A 23,767-nucleotide genomic window follows, 5' to 3' on the forward strand; every position below is an offset into this window, starting at 1 on the left:
TTGTGTACGTCTATGTATTTTGTTTATTTATTTTGTACATCTTTTCTCTTGCTATCGGTTTGTTCTCTAGATGTTTGTCTGATGGTTGTTGTGCAGATGGTGTTTGTGACTGACATAAGCAGCTCTGTGTGCTCTCATGGTCCAAGACAAATTTCCTTTCAGGGGCAATAAAGGTTATCTTATCAAAAAAATGATATCGCACTATGTTGTATCAAATAGATTCACATTATATGAGGATAGAAACACAAATCAATGCAAAAATAATGGTTTTGCTGTGTGTTTTTTTTCCCTCAATGCCATGCCCCCTTGCTGACTGCAGAACATATAGTTTACTATCCTTTTCTTAAACTGCAGGGAAAGAATGATGGGAGATTGATTCAGATTACGCTTGGCTGCAGGAGGCTGGGGAGACAGTGGGAGGTAGAGACAAAAGGAGGTAGAGAATATAATGAGTAGAGAAATAGGAAGAGAGAAATTGCTTTGGACTGCAAGGTAGGAGAGCAGAACAGGCCACCTGGGGACAGCTATAAGGAGAGTGATATAAGATTCAGGAGGACAATATCAGAGTGTAAAAGGAGAGGAAATGTGTGTGAACTGAAATGTGCAGGAAGTGGCTGCAGAAAATAAGATTTAGAAAATTCAGAAAAGCACCAGATCAACAGCTCCAATCATCAGTTCATAATGAAGTGTCACTGTAACCGAGTTAGAGAAGTTGAATGATGGAGGAAAAGTGTATTTGTCACAGAGGAAAAAAACTCATTTTGGGTTTGGCTCTTTCTGTAGCCAAGCCATCTGTTATATACTGGCAACCACAGCACCTGCAGGGGGCTCAAACAAAGAGGAGGCTGCTCACACAGCTGACACCTGTAACACTCTCAGACCTGAAAAGAAGAGAGAGACACAATGAGAGTGATCCGAGAGAGCAGGAAGACTACTCATCCTGCAAATGTCACTGTTTGCTCTTACCAGTTTAGAGAAAGACAGAGAGGAAGACTTTTCATTAAAAGAGAGTTAAGTGAATTTCAGAGTTAATTAAAGTTAAACAGCTTTGACTAAGCTATGACCTGCTGCCATAAAATGTAATAACCAGTCAAAATGATAACACCTGTCTCTTATTGGATTAAAAAATGGTAAATGTAAGTTAATGTAATCAAAGTTAAGGTAAATTAAGTTGAATTGAGCATTTAATTTGTGTAATCAGATGCAATAAGCTGTAGAAATATAGCAGTATGTCTCTCCTAATAGAATATAAACACTTAATGTAATAAACAAGTTAATAAGTAGTAACACCAGATTACATCAGCTTGTGATTCATAAAGGATGCCAAATATGTCAAATTGATGATGCAACAGAAATTTATTCATATTATCTATAATCTATATTTATAGATAACAAAACTTGACTTACAATTATATCACTATTATATTCAATTGCGAAAGTTTTGGAAAGATTTGGAGAATTAGGTAGGGGATAATATATATGTAGGTTACTGTATACAGCTAAGACATAGTCGCTTATTTTGATTGTAATTCCTCCTTCCCAAAAGATACTATTAATTTAGTTATATTAGGCAAATTGCACATACATCAATTTTTCAAATCTACCCCAAAGTTTTCTCTTCTTTGAATGATCTTATTACAAAGATCATTATTTATCATGTTGTTTTTTCAATTTATTTGTAAGCATAAAATTAACGATGGCTGAATTCCATTTTGCTTCGGTTTCAGGGGCCTTGTGAATGCTGGCTCACTGTCACACTGTTGTTATTGTTATTAGTATCACCTGTACTTTTTCTACTTTGACAAGTCAAAATGCCTGCTGTGAAAAGGGCTTCATGGTCACATTAACAAGTGCTTTACAAACCTTATATGAAGTAATATTTGGCAGGTATTGTTATCGAGTGATTTTATAACTTATAGCAATTTATGTGAGGTTTTGTCACATATTCAGTCCAATAATTGGGACTTTTAATATGTAATTGTTACAGACAACTCCCTCAGTTCAATCGCTGCAAAACACAAGACTACGTCTGTGTCAGCTTTTGTAATTACCATCAGAGGGCAGCAAAGGACATCAAACAAAATTCAACTGTTAGTTGAACTCAGAGCCCACAGAATATTAATACTGTATTTAAAAAAAAACAAAAACTCATTGTGTTGTGCATATATATTCTAATATATAGAAAAGGAGCTCCCTCTGCTATAAGTTTGTAAAATGGATGTTAAGAATGTTAACAAGATGCAGCACCTTTGTCATTACATTAAAACAGTCAGCTGTTTGGTCATGTGCAGAAAGTTCCCTTAATAGAGTAAAGATCTTAGTAGGAAGCTTATTTCTAATGCAGGTTGATTTTCCTCCGTAACTCTTGAAGGAATCAAGTAATAATTGCAAAGATATTGGTATTAGATTGTGGTTTTGCAGCGGAAATAAGTCTAATTTCACAGTTAGATGATTTTTTTAAGAACTTGATTCAAGAAATGCATGACTCATTATTATAGGATATTAATGGACCTGATTTTTTTTTTTTTTTTTAGCAATTTCTCACCCTTTCTGATGGGAGATGGAACTTTTATGTCCTTGCACTCATTATCAGGTTTTTTCTGATAGCTCCACTTCTGCCACTTACAAGTCCTGACAACATAACAGTTCAAGTCAGTTTAATTATCTATTAAATCCGTTCCATCCTTGATTTTTACCTCACATAGAAATGTTCAAATTTTCAATTTATAGTTCTGTAGAGAATCCACCCTAATTCATTTCCAGGCTTAAAACACTGTAACAAAAGGCAGTTATCCATTAATTGACCAGGGTTCATGACTTCCTAGAAAAGTTTGCCTGATAATCAGATTATAGCCTCTTTTTTTTTAATTACATTATTCCATTTTGATCACTGCACAAAAATATGTGGGCAGTGATTCAAGAGGTCCTGAACCAGGCTATAAAAATGTCTGTCTGAACTAATAAAACAGCACATTTACAAGATTCAAGCTCATTGTGTTGAAGCTTAGATTTTGTGGTATTATACTTTTGGAGCTATGACAAAAGAAAACAAGATACCAGACAAGTAGGAAGAAATTTTATATACACAGATTTTCAGTTTAGGAAAATGAACATAAGTATAAAGTCTCCATACTGTACAGATCGATCAATTTTAATACATCACATTGAAAACATACAATTAATCTCTGAACCCAAGAAAATATGGATTGTTTTGAACTCCCCAGCAGTAGTCCAAAATGAGCTCATAGCAAACGCATCCAAAATTAATGCCGTACATACAGATGATACATTTAAAAAGATCCTCTGTTACTTCTTTAACTGACTAACCGGCTGTGTGGTCCATAAACTAATAGTTCTTATGATGAGCCATTCTTTCTGACTGGCAGTAACAACAATTCGTACACACTCGATATCAAAGCCGATCTTGTGGTCCACACTGGTAACCTCAATGTTTCCGCCTTTGAATTCTCCCAATGTGATGTAGGATGTACACTGCCTTCCCTGTTTAGTTTCCACAGACCTCTGTCCGACTTCCAGAGCTCCGTGGTGAAGAATGTCATTCTGCCGATCATCGGTACCCGTCACAATTTTAATTCTGCTGATTTTAGTTGATTTATTGAAGATTATGACAAAGAAGTCTCCAGTGCACGGCGGCTTCCCCCAGAAGTATTCATCAACAATACTACTGTAAGCCTTGGTGGCATCATAGTTTTCAAAGACGTTGATGTTTGTGTAAAGGCTGGCAGGAGGGTTGTCAGGAATGTCTATGGAGTCTTCCTCGAAGTCATCGTCCTTCAGCTTGTTCTCTGCTCCTTTGTAAGAGGAGTAGTAGCCCATGTGCTGGAACAGCGAGGGCTTGAATCGGATCACATCCTTCTGGGCCAGCAGGCCCCTGAAGTGGATGAGGAGCCAGTCGCAGGGCATTTCCTGGTAGAACATGAGGAGGAAATGAGCCAGACGTGGCAGGTCTCTGGAGTGGTACAGCTTCCCGATGTAGCCCAGCTTGGAGAACTCCAGCATCACCCAGTAGGAACCTTCTCGGGAGGTGATCACCTTCTTCAGCGCCGTCAGGAAGTTCCTGGAGCAGCGGACATCGTCTTCTAGCATCATGTAGAAGTGAGAGAGGTTTGTGCAGAAGTTGAGGAGGAAAGCGTAGTCTACGTTCTGCTTAGAGCGGAAACGGACTCTGTCCTCTGGATCATTGTAGTTCCTTTTCAACCCATCCAGAGATGGATAGTATTCCTCCGGAGCCTGGATCACCAGGAGGCGTCCGGCTATGATGTGGTGGGCAAACTTCCTGGTGATTTCTTGCACCAAGTTCTCACACCAGACCAAGTCAAAGTCTGCCAGATGGACCACAACCACAATCTCTTTCAGTTCGTCGTAACTGGACTGATCAAAGATGGATTTGATCGTCTCCAGAAGGTAGGTCCCCTTTTTCCTCTTGACAGATGAAAGCCCAATGGTGAGATACTCTGTGAAAACAAATCACTTGAGTCACCTCAGTGTGGAACAATCCTAAAATATTTCCTGAGGCAAGCAGTAAGATATATTCAGACCTCAAAAACTAATATCAAACTAGTATCGTCCTGGTAGAAATACCTACTTTTGCGTGGTAAAGGAAGACCTGCAAGGTAGCGATACGTCACATTAATAGCCCCGGAGAAGTTGGACAGATCTCTGAATGTGTGGATGTATCTCTCAGAGTTTGCAGGATGCATCAGTGTCTCTCCCAGCTGTCTTTTTTCAGCCTCCTAAAATAACGTAAACAAAAACACTGGTAAGAACACATTCAGCAATATTTCAAAGTAAGTATGAAGCACAGTATTTGACAGAGGCAGGATGTTCTGATACCAAAATATCGACTTCTTTAAGGTGAGAAACTCACCAGCACGTATCCATCATCCATGTAAAGGTTAAAAAACAGCAGAAAGATGATGAGGAAGCCGAGGAATGGAAACATGGATCGTTTCCTGAAACACCTCATCTTGTCCATGGACTTCCACATTAGCCTCATGATCACGTCTCTCACTGCAGGAAATCACAGATAAAGCAAAGAGTTGGTCATTAAATGCAAATAAAAATGATGAGACCTTGCCCATATGGCTTACTTTTTAAAATTCCAATCCTTGTAGACATTTGGGTTATGACACTGATAATAAGGATTAGAGGTAGACGTCTGTGAATAGAATAACAAAGACCTCATCACCTGATCTAATCAGAAGACATGAATCAATTGTTCAAGTGAGAGGACTGCCTCACCTATCGATGCAGCTGTGCTAAAACAAAAAGTCCTAAAAGATGCTGCAGCAATTTGCCAATTAATTGATGTATTTGGTTAATTTGATAATCTATAAATCATTTAAGCAAAAGTCCTGAAGATTCAAGTGTGAGAATTTGCTTCTTTTCTCTTATTTATAGTGTTGTATTTGAGTACAACAATATAAATAAGCCGTTTTGGTCTTGGTGTGTTGATCTGACAAAACAAGCATAAACAAGCTTTTTATAGACTAAATAATTCATTCCAAAGAGTACATAAATTAATCATTAAAGTAGCAATAGTTAGCAAAATGTTTTGGCCACTTGGGGGCAGCAAAAGAAACTGTACATTGACATACTATTACCTTATAAAGATGTTATAGCTATTGTACTAGCAAACAATTTCCTATTTCTACATTTAGTAGTCATGGAGCAACATTATCATTCATTTGGAGTTGTGTTTCCAGCCACCTGACAAATGTAAGTCCACCATAAACTCCTTTTAGCTCTGTTTTGGTCTCCACCAACTCCTAAGGGACATATCTGTCCCTTTAGCTGCTAAAATTCTCCACTATCCTCACCAGCAAATTTCTAAATTTTACTGTCTGCCATTTGCTGCTGAGAACAGCTGCCTGCTGCCCCTGAAAACAATGCTGATGTGAACAGTGAGAGTGAACCACAACAGTAAAGTCGTGGGCCGTAAAAGAACAAACAATGAGCTGAAAGATGCCAAAATGCCTCAAAGCACTGCAGTCAGTTGGTAACTCTCTGTGGGTTCATCACAACAAGCGACTCCTTTTACAGTACACAGAGTCATTTCATCCACTGTTAATATAAAACATTAATTAGTGCAGCTTTAATTGAAATAATTGTTAGTTAAAACCATGATGTATCAGCCACAATGTGATGCATGGATATTTATCTTTCACTGGATAATGATGATGAGGTATTGAGTATGACAGATGTGGCCAACGGCACTGACATACAGATACAGCAGGCTGCTCATTTTTAGGTTTATCATTGGATTAAGGAAAATGATTGCCTATAATGGATCATTTATTTTGTTAATCTAACCGCTCACGGGGGGGGGGAAAGTCAGTCATCTGTTCATATTGTGCACAGTAGTCGAAGGCTTGAAACACGAGCCAGATGATGTTTAAAAACTCAATAAACACCAGTGACATCTTCTGATTGGAAACAAAAGCTCTCAGCCCTGTTTATTGTGATATTTACTCCTGGTGTTGACAGTGTTTTAAATTAAAAAGAATTACCCTGCTCACTATCTGTCCTATTTGGCACCTCATCTAAAAAAAACTACTGATCCCATGACACCCTCCCTAATTCTGATGTTGCGTAACACAAAAACGCAGCCTTCGATGTGAGAAACCGTGAGCTCCCCGGTGACAGGGACAATTTCGGCATAGGCCTGTGCGCCACTGGGCCCAATAACTCAATAAACAACTTATTATTCATTGTGTTATTCATTGCTCGAGTTCCATTTTAGGAAAAAAACCATCTGCCATCTGCCAGAGAAGTAAGCCATTTTGTGTCTCTGTCATGAAAAAGCTCCACGGTGGCACCTGAGAGACACAGCGGCAAGAGTAAGTGGAAGCACAATGACAGCTGTGAATCAATATTGTGAAAGTCCTCACAAAAAAAAAAAAAAAAACCCATACCCACAACCCCCCCCCCACACACACACACACACACAGACACACACACACACACACACACACAAACACACTATTATTTGAAAAAGCAGCCTGCAAAATCAGATATTGAGACGATGAAAGAATATCTAACAAGGAGAAATAATGGCCACATGCTCGCTCTGTGAGAGAAAATACTGCTAAGAAATTAGATTTTTGTTTGCTTTCTCTGACTGAATCTAAACAACAAACAAGCCACCCATAGGTCACGTACATTTATATGGAAATGAAGTTACGTCTATGAATAAATAAGCGCCATTTGTGGGGTCTGTTTGCTTTAGTTGAAAATGTGTCTCTGTCAGGTTGTTTTTTCCCTTTTTTTCCCCCCAACATATTATCATCCTGTATGCCCTGCAAGCTCATTTCTACAACTGAAGTAATTTCAGATTAGAGCCAGTAAAATAGTAACAGGTAGAAGTGAATACTAATGAGTTTTAGCATTAAATTAAAATTGTTATGTGTTCTATAGGAGGGTTTATCTTTGCTAGTGCACATTAATAACAGTCTCTCCACAACAGAAATGAGAGGACATTTGTCCTGTCCGCTAATCTTTTGTTTTATAAATGTAAACTCCACAGGAAAAAGGGAATTACAACAGTCCTCAATATTAGTACAAGTGTGGCTCTAATGGCTTACAGGTAAATCTTTTGGATGAAAAGTAAAGTAAGTAAAAACGAAGCTGAAATGGATGATTCAAACAAGCCATTTCTCCTTCCATTAATGTTTCCAGGATCTACAATAGCTTGCGGACAAGGTACAGGCTAAATTGTCCTAAGGGGAACGTGGGAGTGATGCTGCAAATTTACTCTCTTAAATTGCACATTAATGCTGCCGGCAGTCAAGATTCTGTTCCTACTGCGGCTTACATGTGACTTTAATTTGATGTTTTCTGGTCAGTGTGAAGAGCAAAAAGCTGAACTGTCACATTTCTTTAAATTCTGATCTGGAGACACTGGACAAAAACATTCAAAGTGGAATTAACCAAGTGTTTTAGTTTGTTTCCTAACTGTAAACACACATTAATCATAGGTTATTTATGACCACCACAATTTTTTCCTAATCTTAACCCTTGAAAAACAGTAGGAAAGGGCTTTTTCAGTGATAATACAGACTGTATAAAAAAGTAGGGGAGCTGTCCAATGAAGAAAAATGAGAAAATTTAATCTACTAAATATGTGCACAAATGTGCATGTGTACCACTGATGGCATGAGGAACACATAAAAGGCTTGGCTCAACAGCTATTCTGGATTGCAATGTGATTTCCGTTCTTCATCAGGCAACATCAGGAGGTTTATGCCTGCGTGTCTCTGAAAGTAGAGAAAAAACAGGAAGTGACAATAATGTGATGCATAGTGTAAGAATCCCATTATTGTTTCAAGGAGCAGACTTGTGGAATTTGGGAGAGACACATACAGTACGACATAATTGCAACATCTGTGGTTTGATTCTGGCGGTGGATCTTTATTTCATATCATATCACTGTCTTTGTCCCTGTTTCCTGTCTCTCGGCATCTTCCACAATCAAATAAAGACAAAAAAATAAATACATGAAAAATCAGTGCAGCCTTGGCTGAGAAATACTGACATTTAAACACCATACAGACTCAAACCTCAAAAAACATGCAAGCAGTGCCCACCAAGGTGCAACTTCATAACTCATTTTGATCTGTATAGTTGTTTTTTGCTTCATTTGACTACATAAAAGTACAATATGAACAGTTCTTCAGATCTTCTATGATATAATTTTAACAAGCCACTGGAAATTGAATAAGAAAAACAACACATTGCTCTGGAAATTAGCCACCTTTTCCTGTGCTAGTATCAAGCAGCAAACCACCACAGCTTGAGGCTGAAGCCAATTCAGAAACACCTTAAAGTGCAATGTGACTGACGGCTGCTAGATGCTCCAATTAACTCCCATTCAAAAAGCATCAACATCTCTCTAGAAATAAAAAGTCAATCATTTTTTTTCAAGGAGTCATTATGGTCTCAATCACTAAATTCATTCCCTCTAATAAGTGTGCTTAGACTTACAGCAGCTTTGATGTCTGTGTGAGTGTTGGTTGACAGCTGTGATTGACAGCTGGTTCACCTGCTGCTCTACCTGGGACTCGGAGTATTGTCACAATATTTCGGTGTGTTGATTATGCCCTGTTAACACAATTTAGCTAAAATAGCTAAAGTTAGCCCAAATGTCCACTGGGCAATGTTCTGAATAAACTAGCATTTGTTTTGCTCCGAGATAGCGGGATGTGAAAGGCACTGCTGGTCCTGCCTGGGCTTCAAACCAGCTCCCATGCAAACCAACAGGTGACGTCACACCTTGCTACGTCCATCTTTAATGGCTAGTGTAGTAGTATTAGAAAAAAAGTTGTAATGATGTTAGTTTCACGGCAGCTTGGTTGGTATTAGCATGGAGGACAATAAGATGCAACACAGACAGACACCACAGTTGAAATGTGGTCAAAACAAAGAGGACAGGCTCAGGTCCATTATAAATGTCTTTGGCTGGTGTGATTCTCGTCCCTGTCAGTTTGTATTGGTAATGGATCCTAAAATGAAGATTAACAGCCCTCTGAAAAAGCCAGATTCAGGCAGTAATTTGGAAAATGGAAGGCCTGCAGCCAGAACGCGAGTTTGAGGAGACAAGCTTGTGACTGGAGGGTTGCACAGTCAATAAGTAGACCCACTGTGAAAGTCTGATTGCGGAAAATGAACGAGTAATGCTTTAAATTCAACAACTTCTATCAAGGTGCCCTTCAGCAAGGCACTTAATCCTCATTTGCGTCAGTAGCAGCAGCAAAGTCACCACCAGTAGAAGATTGTGGTTGTACTGGGAGGGTCCCTGGTGGGAATGTGTGTAACTGTATGAAATGCTGAAACAGAGTCTGCCTGCTCAGCAAAACCCTTCCCTGAATAAATTAAGAAGTAAAAAAGATAGATGGGATATTTGTTGCTGCAGAGACAAAGCGCTGAGACTCCGCTGTGATGTATCTACACGACAGCTCGCTCACATTATCGAACACAGATAATTTGAGGCAGTGAATGCGTTTGCTTTACGTTGACAATGCGGTGAGTGTATTTTATTTATGTGCTACTTCTGCTGTCAGCTCTGTAAAGAAATCCATCAGAAACAGCATTCAGCTACCACTCATACACACTGTAAATACATTTTAGTTCTGTACAAACTGTAATCTGATTATAGGACGATGTCTTTAAATACCAATAGAGGAGGGAACGCACCCCATTACCCACTGAGGATGCACCCCGCCCCTCTGGGACTAACTGTGAACACATGTATCCACATCCAGCATGTATTTCAGAGTGAAGAGCATCCCTAACTGTATTAAAGTGTGGTCTTTTCTGCTTTGTAGTATTCATATACAACCTTGTCTGTTTGGAGGAAATATATTTCTGCCCAGATTATGTTTTTTATGTTTAGTTAACATATCTGGAGAGCAAATTGTTGATGATGAATGTATTTGCAAAATGTTAACTGACAATTCACTATTTCACTTGTTTTCTGCAAAAAAAAAAATCACTTTTGCAATATCTGCTCCTGGCAAATACAGCAAGATAAAACTTTTTAATGGTCACGTTTAGGTTCTCACAGCACTTGGTTAAGGGAAAGATTGTGGTTTTGGTTTAATACAGAAAAAATCCAAAGCAATTTAAAGTATGAGATAAGACGTGTTCACATTATCAGCATTTAAGCAAAACTACAACCAGAGGGGGTTTTTTTTTTGCTTTTAAACTTAACCATACACAAAAGTCCTGCTCTTTGTACACAAATCATCTACCTCAACCTCCTTCCTGCGACTCCTGTGTGATACACAACTGTAGCACTTCTGTCAATCTAAATAAACGCTACAAGTGATGGAAGATGAGAAGACAGTTGAGGGCTGAAAAACCAAAACAATCACATCATTAATATTCTACTGACAGCATTAACACGTTTATAACATTACAGATGACTGACTCATTGGGCTCACAAGTGCAAGAAGAAATGAAAATAAATGACAACAAATGATAGAAGTTTATCAAACTATGTATGTTTTAATGAAATCATTATATCTTTATCAAAACAACTTATCATAACAAGGTATAAAATGACAATGTGTAATATGAGAGGTGATGAACCTTCAGAGAATTATCAGCGACTCTGCAGCTCCTCTCGGCTTTAGAGCTTTATAGTGAGTTTCAGCTTATCGTTTAGCTGTGCGGCTACAACTTTACTGTTTTGGTTCACTTTCACTCTCATATCAGTATCACTTTCAGCCGCAGCTGTTTTCAGATAAGAAAGCTCTAAAAACCCCACTGTACACTTCCTGCTCAGCACTAAACTAATAAACCAGACACAGTTAGCTGTAGACTAGCTGGTGAACATAGAGGAGCATTTAGCAGCTAAAGAGCCAGATATTTCAGGAGTTGGTAGAGACCAAAAACAGAGCTAAAGAAGAATGAATACTGGACTTAAATTCATAAGGAGGACAGAAACACAACTCAAAATGAATGATAATGTTGCTCCGTAACTGCTGGATGTGTAAAAATAAGCAAATGTTTGCTAACCAGTTCAAAATATCAACTTAAAAGGTGATATATCAGTGTTGTGTTCACATCTTTCCACTGCTCCCAAGTGGCCAAAAAAAAATCTGTTAATGCTGCTTTAAAAGCATTATTGATTTTCACTCCTCAAAATTGTTTTTTTCCCTCCTGTTTTATCTTCATATCCTTTGTAAGCATCCTTGAATCGAAGGTCTTCTCGAAGAATGTCACCTTGTGCAAATAAAGCAGACTGAGGGAGTGATGTTACTTCAAATTTCTTCAAAGTTCAAAGTCCATGGCAACCTGAGCAATAATAAAGGTAATGGCTCTGCGGTATGATACTTCCAGCTCTGTTTTAGAGTAGATCAGCATCGTAGTGCTTAGATGTGCTTGGGAATCTGTGCCAAGGGCTGTTAACGGCTTTTTTTTTTTTTTTTTTAAAATCCCCTCTAGTTTATGAACTTCACACAGTCTTGTGGAACTCTGTGAATATCGTTTAATATACAATGTGCATCTCAGACACTATATCCAGCTATTATTCTCCATCTCCATCCTGCCTCAGCAGGCCTCGGGCAAAGAGCTAATGTGGGTCAAAGCACTGACTGCTGAGGAGAGCCCATCCTCATTACAGTCGCCACCACTGGGACTGCAAAAGCCTTTCATGTTCGTCTTTGACCTGAAAGGTAAATACACTCCAGATGCAATTTACATGTGCTGCAGTCCTGCTGCACAGAACTGTTTAGGCTTTAGAAGTAGAGCATTATGCCTGCTTAAGGCAAAAGGGCCGCTTTAATTGCGACTGTGATCATTAAAGAGATTTGATCATTTTAAACTATGGTAATGATAATCTATAAAAGGTTACAATCAACCACTATGTTGTTACAGTTGGATGGAAGCTTTCTATCCATAAAGGTTTAAAGAAAGCTGCTAAAATCACTTTGTTATATGAAAAATGGGTCAGCTGATTTTGTGTAATGTGAATTTTTTTTTCTCACAGATCATTATCACCTGTCTGCAGTTCTTCTCACCTCTAAGGAGTGCTTCAGTGTCTTTCAGCTCATTGTTACTGGTTACTGTTTATGGTTCTGATTCACTCTCCTCACCATACACTGCCTGCCAGCATCAAACAACAGACAGACACAGTAAGCAACTGGCTGATGAACACAGCGGAGCATTTAGCAGCTAAAGAACCAGATATTTCAGGAGTTTGTAGAGACTTAAAACCGATGTTGTGTAAATAAGCAACTGTATGCCAACAAGTTTGCCAATTAACTTATGTGATGTGATAATTTGTCAGTGTTGTGTTTGCAGATTGTTTCTGCTGTATTGACTGCAGGTAATTTTGTTTTTTTTTCCATTTCTGATTCTATTTGGGTTTTTTTTTGTTTGCATTTTCCGACAAATATAATTCTGACACCTGATCCATTATTATCCATATTATCCATTATTATAATGGAATTATGACCAGATTGGATTAAGATGTTCAACATGACAGGACTAGAGGTTTTATCTGAGCTTTGATGTTTGGAGTTTTGCTAGATTTTGAATGTTTGGGTTTATTTCATTAGTTGTGTACGTTTTAATTCATAATATATGTTTTATATTTGATTTTATTACATATATAGTCATATTTCTTATCATATTTTAGCATTTTTGTCTGTGTATTTCATATTAATGTTATCAAACATCCTAAAAAAGGATGTTTTTACCAGAAGGTTGCCAGTTCAAATCCCTGGAACGGTGCTGCATCATGATACCAGTATGTTAAAAATGATAGAATATCATGTAAGACTTGAATTAATGATTAATAAATGTTTAGCACATTATTATACAAGCCAAACAGTAGTCTAGTGGTATCTTCTGTCTTTTTCAGATATCAGATCTCTAACAAGTGTGATCTCTGTTCTTTACACTATTTTCCATCCTGTGAAATGTTTTTTGAAAGTACTTTTGCTGCCAGAGAAGGAAGTGATGATGATAATTCTGTCTATTTCTTCCCTGCCGTGAAATTGAGGTGAACACATAGCCAGGGGAGTAATACAATACTTTTTAAAGGACAAAATATTGGCTCAACAGCTGTGAAACTCTGAAAAGTGACAGTGAAGAAGAAATGCTCCAAACTCAATCAATAAGTGCTCTTCAGACACTCTTGAGCAAGACACTAAACCCCAAAACTGCTTCCATACTGGAGAAATACTGACATGAAAATGAAGTTAGACATTATACTGGAAAAGAGAATTAGCCGTTTACACTTTATACATTTTGTTCATGTGTCAATATGTATCTTGGTCCCTTTTTAGCAGTTTTGCAGAGACGTGTTCTGATGAATTTGTATGTTTTTCATGACTCATTGTATTCTGTATTTGAAGTAACAAAACGAAACTAATATGAGCACAAGAACAACAATACCAAAACACATTTAGGGACGTGTTTTATAAGCATGAAGACAACTCTTTAGCACTCTATAGCCGAGTAGAATAATGTTGTCTGTCTATAAAAAAAATGATAGGTCACTATAAAGTATTTCTGGGGTTTTAGCGATGATGATGTTTTTAATAAAGCACACTAGAGAATGATGCAACCTACTTTTTACACTCAACAAAGCCAAATAATTATTCATGGTTATGACTCTTGTTCGATATGGACAGTGAAGAGCAATTTGAGCTGCTTTATTCTAAGTAACCTGTAACCTTTTCAAATTACTTTGTGTTGTGTTGGACCAAATCCCTGAACAATAATCTAACTGTGATAACACGAATCGTTTGGTTTAATAGTTAGGCATTAATTTTATACAGTGTTTTAGCAGCCATGTCTCTGCCTATTTTTACTGCCATTTGATCAATTTGGCTATTCCAAGACATTTTAGTATCAACAGTGATCCCTAAAAACTTTCAACATCTATATTTCCTATAGTTAAGTATAAAATTGGTACTACATTTAATGAATATTTTGAACCGAACACCATACATTTTGTCTTTTCTATATTGATCAATTTCTAACCGATTTATTTACCGTTGCCCATTCTTCTATTAACTTTAATTCCTCATTTAAAACCCTTCCAAGTTCTCCAGGTGTGTGTGCTGAAGTATGTATATCGTGGAATCGTCTGCATATATCGCAATGGCGACATAATTCAGAATCAGAGGTCAATCATTTGTAAAAATGGAAAACAAAAGTGACCCTAAACAACTTCCTTGAGGCACTCCACAACTCGCTGCTCTTACCTCAGAATAACTACCATTAAAATGTACAGCATATTTCCTGTACAACTATTGATCCATGCAGCAGCAGATGCTTCAAAGCTATAACAGCTCAACTTAATCAATAACAACTTATGATGAATTACTGAAAATGCTGCACTCAAATCCAACAATACAGCACCAACAACTTTTTTCTAATCAATTTCTTTCATCCAGTCATCAGTCATCTGAGTTAATGCTGTAGTTGTAGAGTTCTCCTTCTTCTATGCATGCCGGTACACCGTATTTAAATCATTTTCAACTAAATACTTTTGGATTTGCTCATGTACTATTCTCTCCATAATTTTACTTAAAGCGGGTAGTAGGCTTATTAGGCGAGAATGTTTTTTTACCATAAAGTATCAGTTGAAAACATTGCTAAATCCTTGTTTTTTGCCACATTTCAGACACGTCCGTTGGAGTTTAGTGTTCCTGCCACATGCTCAGCTTTGGTGCATGCTTAAAAGCTATGAGAGCAGCATTGTTTTATTTCATGAGCAATATTGAATTTAATCTTATGCAGACACAACACAGACCTTTTTTAGCCACCACTTTGGTCCAGACTGAAATATCAGAACAACTAGCAGATGGATTCCCATTAAATTTGGTTCAGTCACGTCTTCCTCAGGATGAACTGTAAAACCTCTGGTGATATTTTAATGCCATAATCAGGTCAAATATCTTATTTGATTTATTAGCATGCAAACACACTAAACTAAGATAGTGAACATGGTAAATAATATACTTGCTAGACATCAGCATGTAAGCATGATCATCGTGAGCATGTTAGCATGCTGACTTTAGCGTTTAGCTTAAAAGTAGCAGCCTCACAGAGCGGCTGTAGTGTAGCGGTAGACTTTTAGACTTCTTGAAGAAGAAAATTGATTTGATGTGACGCTGAATGCAGATGCATATTTGATATATATTACATATTCATACGAAGCTCATGTGATATGATTGAAAACAAGAACAACTGCTAAAAGGGCCTTTTGGTGAGATATTCTGATGTTTCCAAGGTGAAGAATTAACTTTAATCTTCAGCTTTCAAGCCAACATTAGAACCGCTACCATTAGACGATTAATTAATCAGCCAATTAACAGAAAATTTATTGCCAACTATTTTGATAACCGAATAGTTGTTTTGAGTATTTTTTTGAGAAAAACACTGAAATTCTCTGGTTCCAGCATCTTAAATTTGAGTATTTTCTGTTTAATATTTATTTATTTTTTGTAGTCCTCTATGATAGTAAACTTTGAGTTGTAGACTGTCGATTGGTACAGTTGCATTTTTCACTATTTTTTGACATTCTGTAGGCCAAACGACTAATCAATTAATGGAGACAGATTAATCAATAATGAAAATAATTGTTAGTTGCAGCCCTAATAAACACAGATAAGAAGTCCTTGAAGTGTACTGAAAAAAATTCAATGAAATCACCAACAATCAATGAAAAGTCCATCAGCAGGGGAGATTTGTTTTTTCTTCCTCCCAACTGCTGTTTCCAAGGTCAAGAATGAACTTTGAACCTCAGCGCATGTGTACACTCAACAAAGAGCGTGAGCGGACAGTGGAAGAAATATATTGATGTACATTTCATTAATTTATCAGGAAATACACTGGGCTTACTTTCACATCCAGAGAAGAAAAGCTTGTGTTTGAAATTCAGTGCTGGTGTGCACATCAACACGGCTCCGCCTTTGGCTTATTTCCCAACCGAAGCTTCCTGTAATATGAATATGTAGGGCTGTTACGGTCTCAGCAAATCCATATGCAACGCAGAATAATAATGAAGAGAAAGTGCTTCCAAAAAATGCAATTAATCTCTTATAAAATGGCTACTCAGTGCCCATAATGAGATGCCATTTTAATAAGCCTGTGTGTTGAACAACAAAGCCATTTGGTAAACACTATTGTTAATTTGCCTGTTGACATCCAGGCAGCGTATGAACCCACATGGACTCTGCAGAGCAGGTGTGTGTGTGCGTGTGTTTTTGAGTGTGTGGCAGGAAAACAGGCAGCAGGAAAGCTATTGACAGGGTGTCACTGATGAGAAGGTTTTGGTGCTTTTTCGTTCAGACAGTGTTTCAGTGATTTAATTTGATGAGCTCTTAAAATTCATTTATTTTTATTTATTGTGCTGAACTGATGAACGTGATGAATATTCACACCAAAGACTCTACAGCCCATCTTTAACCTTGAGTCTATTATCAGTGGAGTCTGTTTACACTGTCGTCACCGCGACTCGATTAATCTCTGAATAAATGAGAAGGAGATGAAACTAAACAGACACTGATTTATGATATAGTTTATCAAAAACTGAAAATGATAAGAGTTAATTCAATTAAATTTTACTTTATTTCAGACACTTTGGTCCATATCAGTATAAAAACAATTAAATACAATATGTTGACAACAACACAGAGATCTAATCATTGCAGATCAAGTCCACAGTGATCAAAACACATACAGACATTTGTTTCAATGTTTCTATACCTTGCGTCACTTCGCATAGGCTCAGTTAAGGCCATAATCATTACACTTTCTAAATCAATTAATCGACACATAAATTTGTACATAAAATTCCTCAACGCAGCAGAAAAAGGTGAGAACATTACTAGTCACAAACTTATGACTTGCACTTGTCCATCTTGGGAGGTTAATCAAGATTCTGAATGCATCGTTTAACACCACCTGAAGCTTTTTCGTTTTTGCTAAAAAGGGCTGTTTTAACTTGAAATTTGTGTGCCAGCATATTGGCTTTTTAACACTAGCGCTGCACATCGTCATCATCATCACTTAGATCATTCCTGATGATGTGACCCAAATATTTTACTTTGTTCACCACATTTAGCGCTTGGTCTGCCATAAAGAATGAGGGAAAAAATTTTTTGCTTCTGATCTTCCTGGGTTCAGCAATCATGACAACACTCCTTTTATTAGAGTTCAATTTAATGTCATACTGCACACCATAACTTGAGCAGACTCTGAGAAGCAGCTGTAAGCCAAATATCCAGTCTTACACTCTTCTAACCTTTTAGAAAGCTCATCCACTTTCACTAGGAAGGGTGCAGATATACTCTTACCCCATCAAGCTTGCACGGTTTGACGCAAATTACCAAAAGTGCACAATCCTTATCAAATATGAGGATATACCCCCCCCATGCTCTCGTAGTTTAACAAACAATTTACCATGATTCATTTGGTCAAAAGCTTTGGACTCATCCAGGAAACACATACATATTGTAGTGTTTATGTCTTCTATACTTACTAACAACTTCCTTCCGTGCATACAAACACAAATCTGTGCCGTGTTATTTTTAAAACCCAATTGATTGTCAGTGGTTATTATGTATTCTCGAAGCCTATTCAAGAGAATTTCTTCTAATACTTGTATGCTGGCCTGGGAAATTGTTCTGTAATTTTCTCGTCTCTTTCTTGCTGGATATTTTACCGGTTTTGCTTCTGACTACCGGCACTAATAAGACAGATAACACAGAGTCAGGTAGTATGCCATACATTATTTGGTCAAGGTCACATGCTTTGTTCACTGCCAATTTCTCAATGTCACAGCACACTTCATCGGGTCTAATAACCACACCGCCAACATTAAATTCATCACTCTTTACACAGTTAAAAATATCCCTATAATGTTTTCTCCACAGTTCAGCAATATTTTCAGACCCTGTAACCCAATCAATACCGGTTGGCAAGGGAATCTGACTGTTATTGATAACCTTAACTTCTTTCCAGAATTCATAAACATTATTCTGCTGAAGCTTTTTGGCCATGGAGTTTGTGGCCTGCTCACTTCTTTTAATAAAGTGTACGGCATATTTAAATCTAGCATTTGTGTGTTTCTTGTGTTCACACTCTGGGCCATGCTTAGCTTTTCCTCATAAATCCCAGTTTTTAAAAGTTTTCTTTGGCCTCCACACAGAGTTCAGACGCATATTCATTCCATCCTGACCTGAAATTATGTTGTTTAGCCCTTTTTTTTGGCAGAATGGTTTACTGTCATTATTTAGACAATTCACAATTTTATCATACATCAGACAAAGATCACTATTGTGGTTTTGGTTCTTACAGTTAATGTTGCAGTAGTATCAAGTTGTATATCAATATTATTTAGGCTCTTGTCAGTCAGTCAATTGTAATGCCAGATGCCATCTTCTGTAAGCCTTGACCAATCTAATTTCCCACTTTATTCGTGGTTATCATAATTGGTCGACTCAGGTAGACTCAACATTTAATATCATAGAGACAGTGTGATCTGTTGTAGCCAGACTTTACAAAATCTCTCTAGATAATCATGAGTGTCGGCTGTACATATACAGTGATCCAGCCAAGATGTTGAATGCGTGCTTCACTGGTATATGTGTAGCTATCTAATGACTACAGTGCTTAAATGTTGGCCAAATAGGGAGTTATTTTATATTTTAAGATATTCATCCTTGTTTCAGTAACATTCATAAGGAGTGTAGACATTTAAAATTACAAAAACATTCTTGTTATGTACAACTTTAATTGCTATGCACCAGTCCTCCTCTAACCTAATCACGCTGATCGGTGGATCATATTTCATATGCCAAAGAATGGTCAATCCCTGAGGTATTCTGCCACGCTCTATTCTTGTGCTTAGATCTGTTGTGGAAAAACAACAGAATTGTCAATAACGAGGCGTCGTGCTTTCTCTCCAGCGCTCTGTCGTAGGTGCAAACCATGTGAGTTATATGACACAACTCTAATAGTCATGAATCACGATCATATCTACATTTCAGCAGATACTGCAGCCTCAGGCACACACACTTTCCTTGCAGCATTAAGTATTTTTACATGTGCTGGCCCTGCGGGAGCCCTGAGTTTGTGTGCTTCATAGAAACACTGTACAAAAGTCCCTTCTGGCCAAAGCTGTGGCTCATACACCTCGCCCACCTCATTGTGCTCAGCGGTTATGTTGAAGGAGGTGAACTGACTTTGAGCAGCGTCTGTCTTTTGACACTTTACATCACGGTGGAGTTTGTCTTTCAGCTAATTAGCCAGTGTCTCCGCATCTAAGTCAGGATTGGGGTTAAGTTCCACCAATGCTGCTTGTCTTCTTCTCTCTGGGAGGATTCAGACGGGGTTTTGACTGTATAGTAATATTTCCAGTGACATGTTTTAGACAGCGGTCCCTTCTTTACTACACAGCTCCACACAGGCAACATCGCCGTGCCGTCACTCCGCTCCCCGCTCAAGACTCCCTCCACTGTGCTGGTATCCAGGACCGAGGCTCCAAGCGCCTGTGTTACATTCTTCACACCGCGGCTCGGGGCCTCCCGCTGACCCCGGGAATGGACAATCACACACAAGCGTTGGTTTATAGCCGCTGTTACCGTACGGAGATCCTCACAGACATTCGTCTACACAAACAGCCTGTTTCATGGTAGAAATGTCCGTTCTTAGATGTTCAATTTTCCCAAGCCAGTAAGAAAGGTTGAAAGTCACAGGCAAAGTTCATCTAAATAATGAGACACAAGGTGAAGGATGTTTTCACCAGCCTCGTTAAGTAATTTAAAAAAAAACTCTTAACATTAATTAACACCTTTTTGCAGCCCGTTATGTGCTACACAGCGATGAGTGGAGCTTGGGCAAAGTTCAAAAACAACTTTCTTGGAACTCTCAATCCCGTCCGACCTGAAGTGGTTCACAGCCAGTAAAATAATGTCATCCTGACTCAGAGTTTTCATTTTGATGATGAGGAAGTTTAAAAGTTCATCTTCCACAGTTCCATAGTTAAGAAAAATAAACCACAATCTTTGCAAAAATGGCTCTAATGATGTTATTAAAGTTCCTCAGATGTCAGAATCACTGTCCACATCTGCGATTTTCTCAGTGAAATTTTCTCCACATTAAAAGTGCATTAATTGATTTTTTGGCCACTTGGCAACAAGCTGTAAACACTACATTGACATATTAACACCTTTTAAAGTTGTTGTGGCAAATAAGTTTGTCAGCAGTTGCATATTTACACACCCGGCAAACACAGAGCAACATTGTCATTCATTTGGAGTCATATTTCAACAAGTCCTGTTACTCTTTTTTTTAGCTTCATCTTACTCTCTACCGACTATGATCTGGCTCTTTAGCTGCTAAATGCTCCACTCTGTTCACCAGCTAGACGCTAAACTTTTCTATTTTTTCGCTTGGTGCTGACAACAAGCTAGTGAAGCTCTGTAAACTGAACCACGTTCCCACACATGCGCAGTGGTGTCTGCCATACAAAGGACTATCTTATCCCTATTTTTACTCTTTGGAGCCATTTATAAACAAACTACAGTAGCCACTGTCTTCAGGGATGAAGAATGACGTCAGCCAGCGCAGCGGTGTGGCTCATTGACACGTTTTTAATAGTTTTTGGACAACAACAGAAATCTACGGCACAGAGGATTATGATATATCAGGCTTTGGATAAAAACACAATACTTGTAAGTAGGATGAGTTCATTGTTGGTTTGAGTCTGATCATGAGATTTGTTGACAATAAGAAAAATATGGAAAATTGCCAGCCTTATCCTTTAAAGTTAATCTTTCATTGATTTTTTTTTTCTTAATTTGATGACATAACCGTTTAAAGAGAAATGAGACACATGGAGATGACACAATAATTCCCAGTTGGAATCAAACATTGCGGTTACATGGTGTGTGTCCTAACCGCCAGACTACCAGGACGCCCCGATAAATTATTCATTGAAAGAAAATAAAGACACTTAAGTAAAACCTAAAAACCACAACTTTTAACAGCCATACATCAGTGCTGAGCCAACATTTCTGCTCGCTTTACTGAAGGGTTGCTGGGGGTTTGAATGAAGCACTGAAATGCAATCTCCTGACTAAAATTATAGTTGATGCATGGATCCAGACTCAGAGGAAAATGTTAATGGAGTTCAGAGGGAGCAAGCTGTGGAATCATCAGCGAGTAAACAGCATTTCTTCCAGAAGAAAGCAAATCTTCTTGCTTCCAGCTGGGAGTTTTACTGACTGCATCTCTGCCTGGTTCAATGTGTTTACTTATTCATCAAGGTAGAAGGGGCCAGCTAGTTTCTCAGACTCCAGGCTCCAGCAGTTACCCTCTTCTTGGTGTTGGACAAGAGGGGCAGACATGATTAAAAATGCATGAGAACAGCATCTGTTCTGCAGCTGCAACACCTGTGCCATATATTCATGCACCTACACTGCATGTTTGATTGTCAGCATGCAGAGCTGAAGCCTTTCTCTCAGCAGAGGAGGGATTGAAGTCTATGATACAGACTGTCTTTTTCTTTTTTTTTATTAATTTTGCACAGGCATTATAAGGTAGGTTCAAAGGCACAAAAGAAAATGCACCTGTACTACATTTTTCAAAAGTAATGAGGAGCAAAGAGTGTCTTTCTGAGAAATTGAAGTTCAAAGAGCAATAATGTAGTTTCACAAAAGGAACCAATGCCCCCTAAACCAGATTAAGGTGGTTTAAAAAAGGCAACTATGCCTTGTCAAAAGCAGTGTGAGTCTCTGAGGGAGAATGTAATCTTTTCCAATTGAATACAGTAAAAAATGTCTTTAAGCCTGGTATAATATAAAAGTGGAGTGTTTTCATTTAAATAAAATAAGATGCCTAGCCAGCAGATCCCCTGCGACTGTTTTTCTCTCCAACCACATTTCAAATTGTGGTGGTGTTAAAAATAGTTAGAGTGTAGTTTTCCTCACCTTGCTTGATCATTCTCGATTCGTTCTCTGGCTAGCTGCTAGCAACTGGCTATAGGAGCTGTTTAGCTCAAACTTGCAGGGTTCGCCTTGCAGTTGGGTCAGATTGAGCTCACGTTCCCACCGCAAGCAAACTGCTCCAGAGTTGGACCACTTCCTCAGACCTTTTCCAAACGAAACGCACTGCGCAGGTCTGAAAAAACGCCCAAAGAGTCTACAACCATGCTAGCACCTCTGTTAAACTGTACTTAGGCACAGCTTTGCTCTGGGCTAAATGCTAACGTCAGTATGCTAAAAGGTTCATAGTTAAAATGCTCACATGCTGATATTTACCAGGTTATTTTAAGCATGTTCACCATCTTAGTTTAGCATGTTAGGATGTTAACATTTGTTAATTAAAACTAAACACAAAGTACAGCTGAGGCTGATGGGACTGTCATTAGTTTTGCAGGTATTTGGTCATAAACCAAAGTGTTTGTATTTGAAATTTTGACCTGATGATGGCGCTAAATGAAAAGCTGAAGGATCACCAAAGTTATTACAGTTCACCCTGAGGCGGACATGAATGTCTGTGCCAAATATCATGGCAATTCATCAGCTACTGTCAATGCATATCACTCAAAACCACCTTATTGTGGCACTAGATGAAAAGTAATGGGATCATTTTCACTTAGGAGACGTCTGGGAACCATTACTGTCTCTACCAAATTTCATGGTTATCCATCAGTTAGTTACTGAGATATGTCAGTCTGGACCAAAGTGGTGGAGCAACCAACTGGGAACATTACCGTCAAGAACCACTCTGCTAGCACGGCAAAAAAAATGGTCAGCAAAAAAATCCATACTTTGTAGTGTAGGAGCTAAAAGTTGCAAACACACACATTAGTATGGTATTTTAAGGGATGATGAAAGGAGTATTTTCTCTCTCATTAACACTCCTGCTAACACATAAAAGGCAGTATAACCACCAGTTGAATAAAGAGAGGGTTAAAACACTTAATTGAAGTCATGAGCTTTTTCCTGTGACAGCAGTTATTTCTTCTGTAGCTGAGAGAAGACAAGGAATCACAGCAGGGAGGCAGTGATGCAAGTTTCATGTTTGGTATCGGTGAAAAACAGCGATCAAAACAAGACCTGACAACCCAGACCTGATTTGCATGAGTAAAAAATGACATCATATCTCTATCAAACCACATCAGATTTTTTACCTTCATGAAGCTCTCAACATTAATGCCGTTTTTACACCTCATAAGAACTGGCTAGACCTATAACCATATTCCTCTGTTGGCCAGTGA

The 23,767-nt window shown here is 38.2% G+C and overlaps 1 protein-coding gene across 4 annotated transcripts in view; it reads right to left on the reverse strand.

Annotated features, from left to right (window-relative positions):
- Window positions 1–3,054: 3,054 nt before the first annotated feature.
- Window positions 3,055–23,767, reverse strand: part of LOC137183475 (alpha-1,3-mannosyl-glycoprotein 4-beta-N-acetylglucosaminyltransferase C-like) — a 65,253-nt gene continuing 44,540 nt past the window's right edge. For 3 of the 4 annotated variants that reach the window (XM_067590567.1, XM_067590569.1, XM_067590565.1), the window contains exons 3-6: window positions 10,770–10,871; window positions 4,889–5,031; window positions 4,607–4,754; window positions 3,055–4,475 (exon numbers count right to left, since the gene is read on the reverse strand). In XM_067590567.1, the coding sequence (XP_067446668.1) occupies window positions 3,307–4,475; window positions 4,607–4,754; window positions 4,889–5,017 (1,446 nt within the window). In that variant the 5' untranslated portion in view covers window positions 5,018–5,031; window positions 10,770–10,871 and the 3' untranslated portion in view covers window positions 3,055–3,306. The remainder of the gene's footprint in view (window positions 4,476–4,606; window positions 4,755–4,888; window positions 5,032–10,769; window positions 10,872–23,767) is intronic. The other variant, XM_067590566.1, reaches the window with a different exon arrangement.

Source organism: Thunnus thynnus, chromosome 5 (genome assembly GCF_963924715.1).
Source record: "Thunnus thynnus chromosome 5, fThuThy2.1, whole genome shotgun sequence".
Taxonomy (NCBI): domain Eukaryota; kingdom Metazoa; phylum Chordata; class Actinopteri; order Scombriformes; family Scombridae; genus Thunnus; species Thunnus thynnus.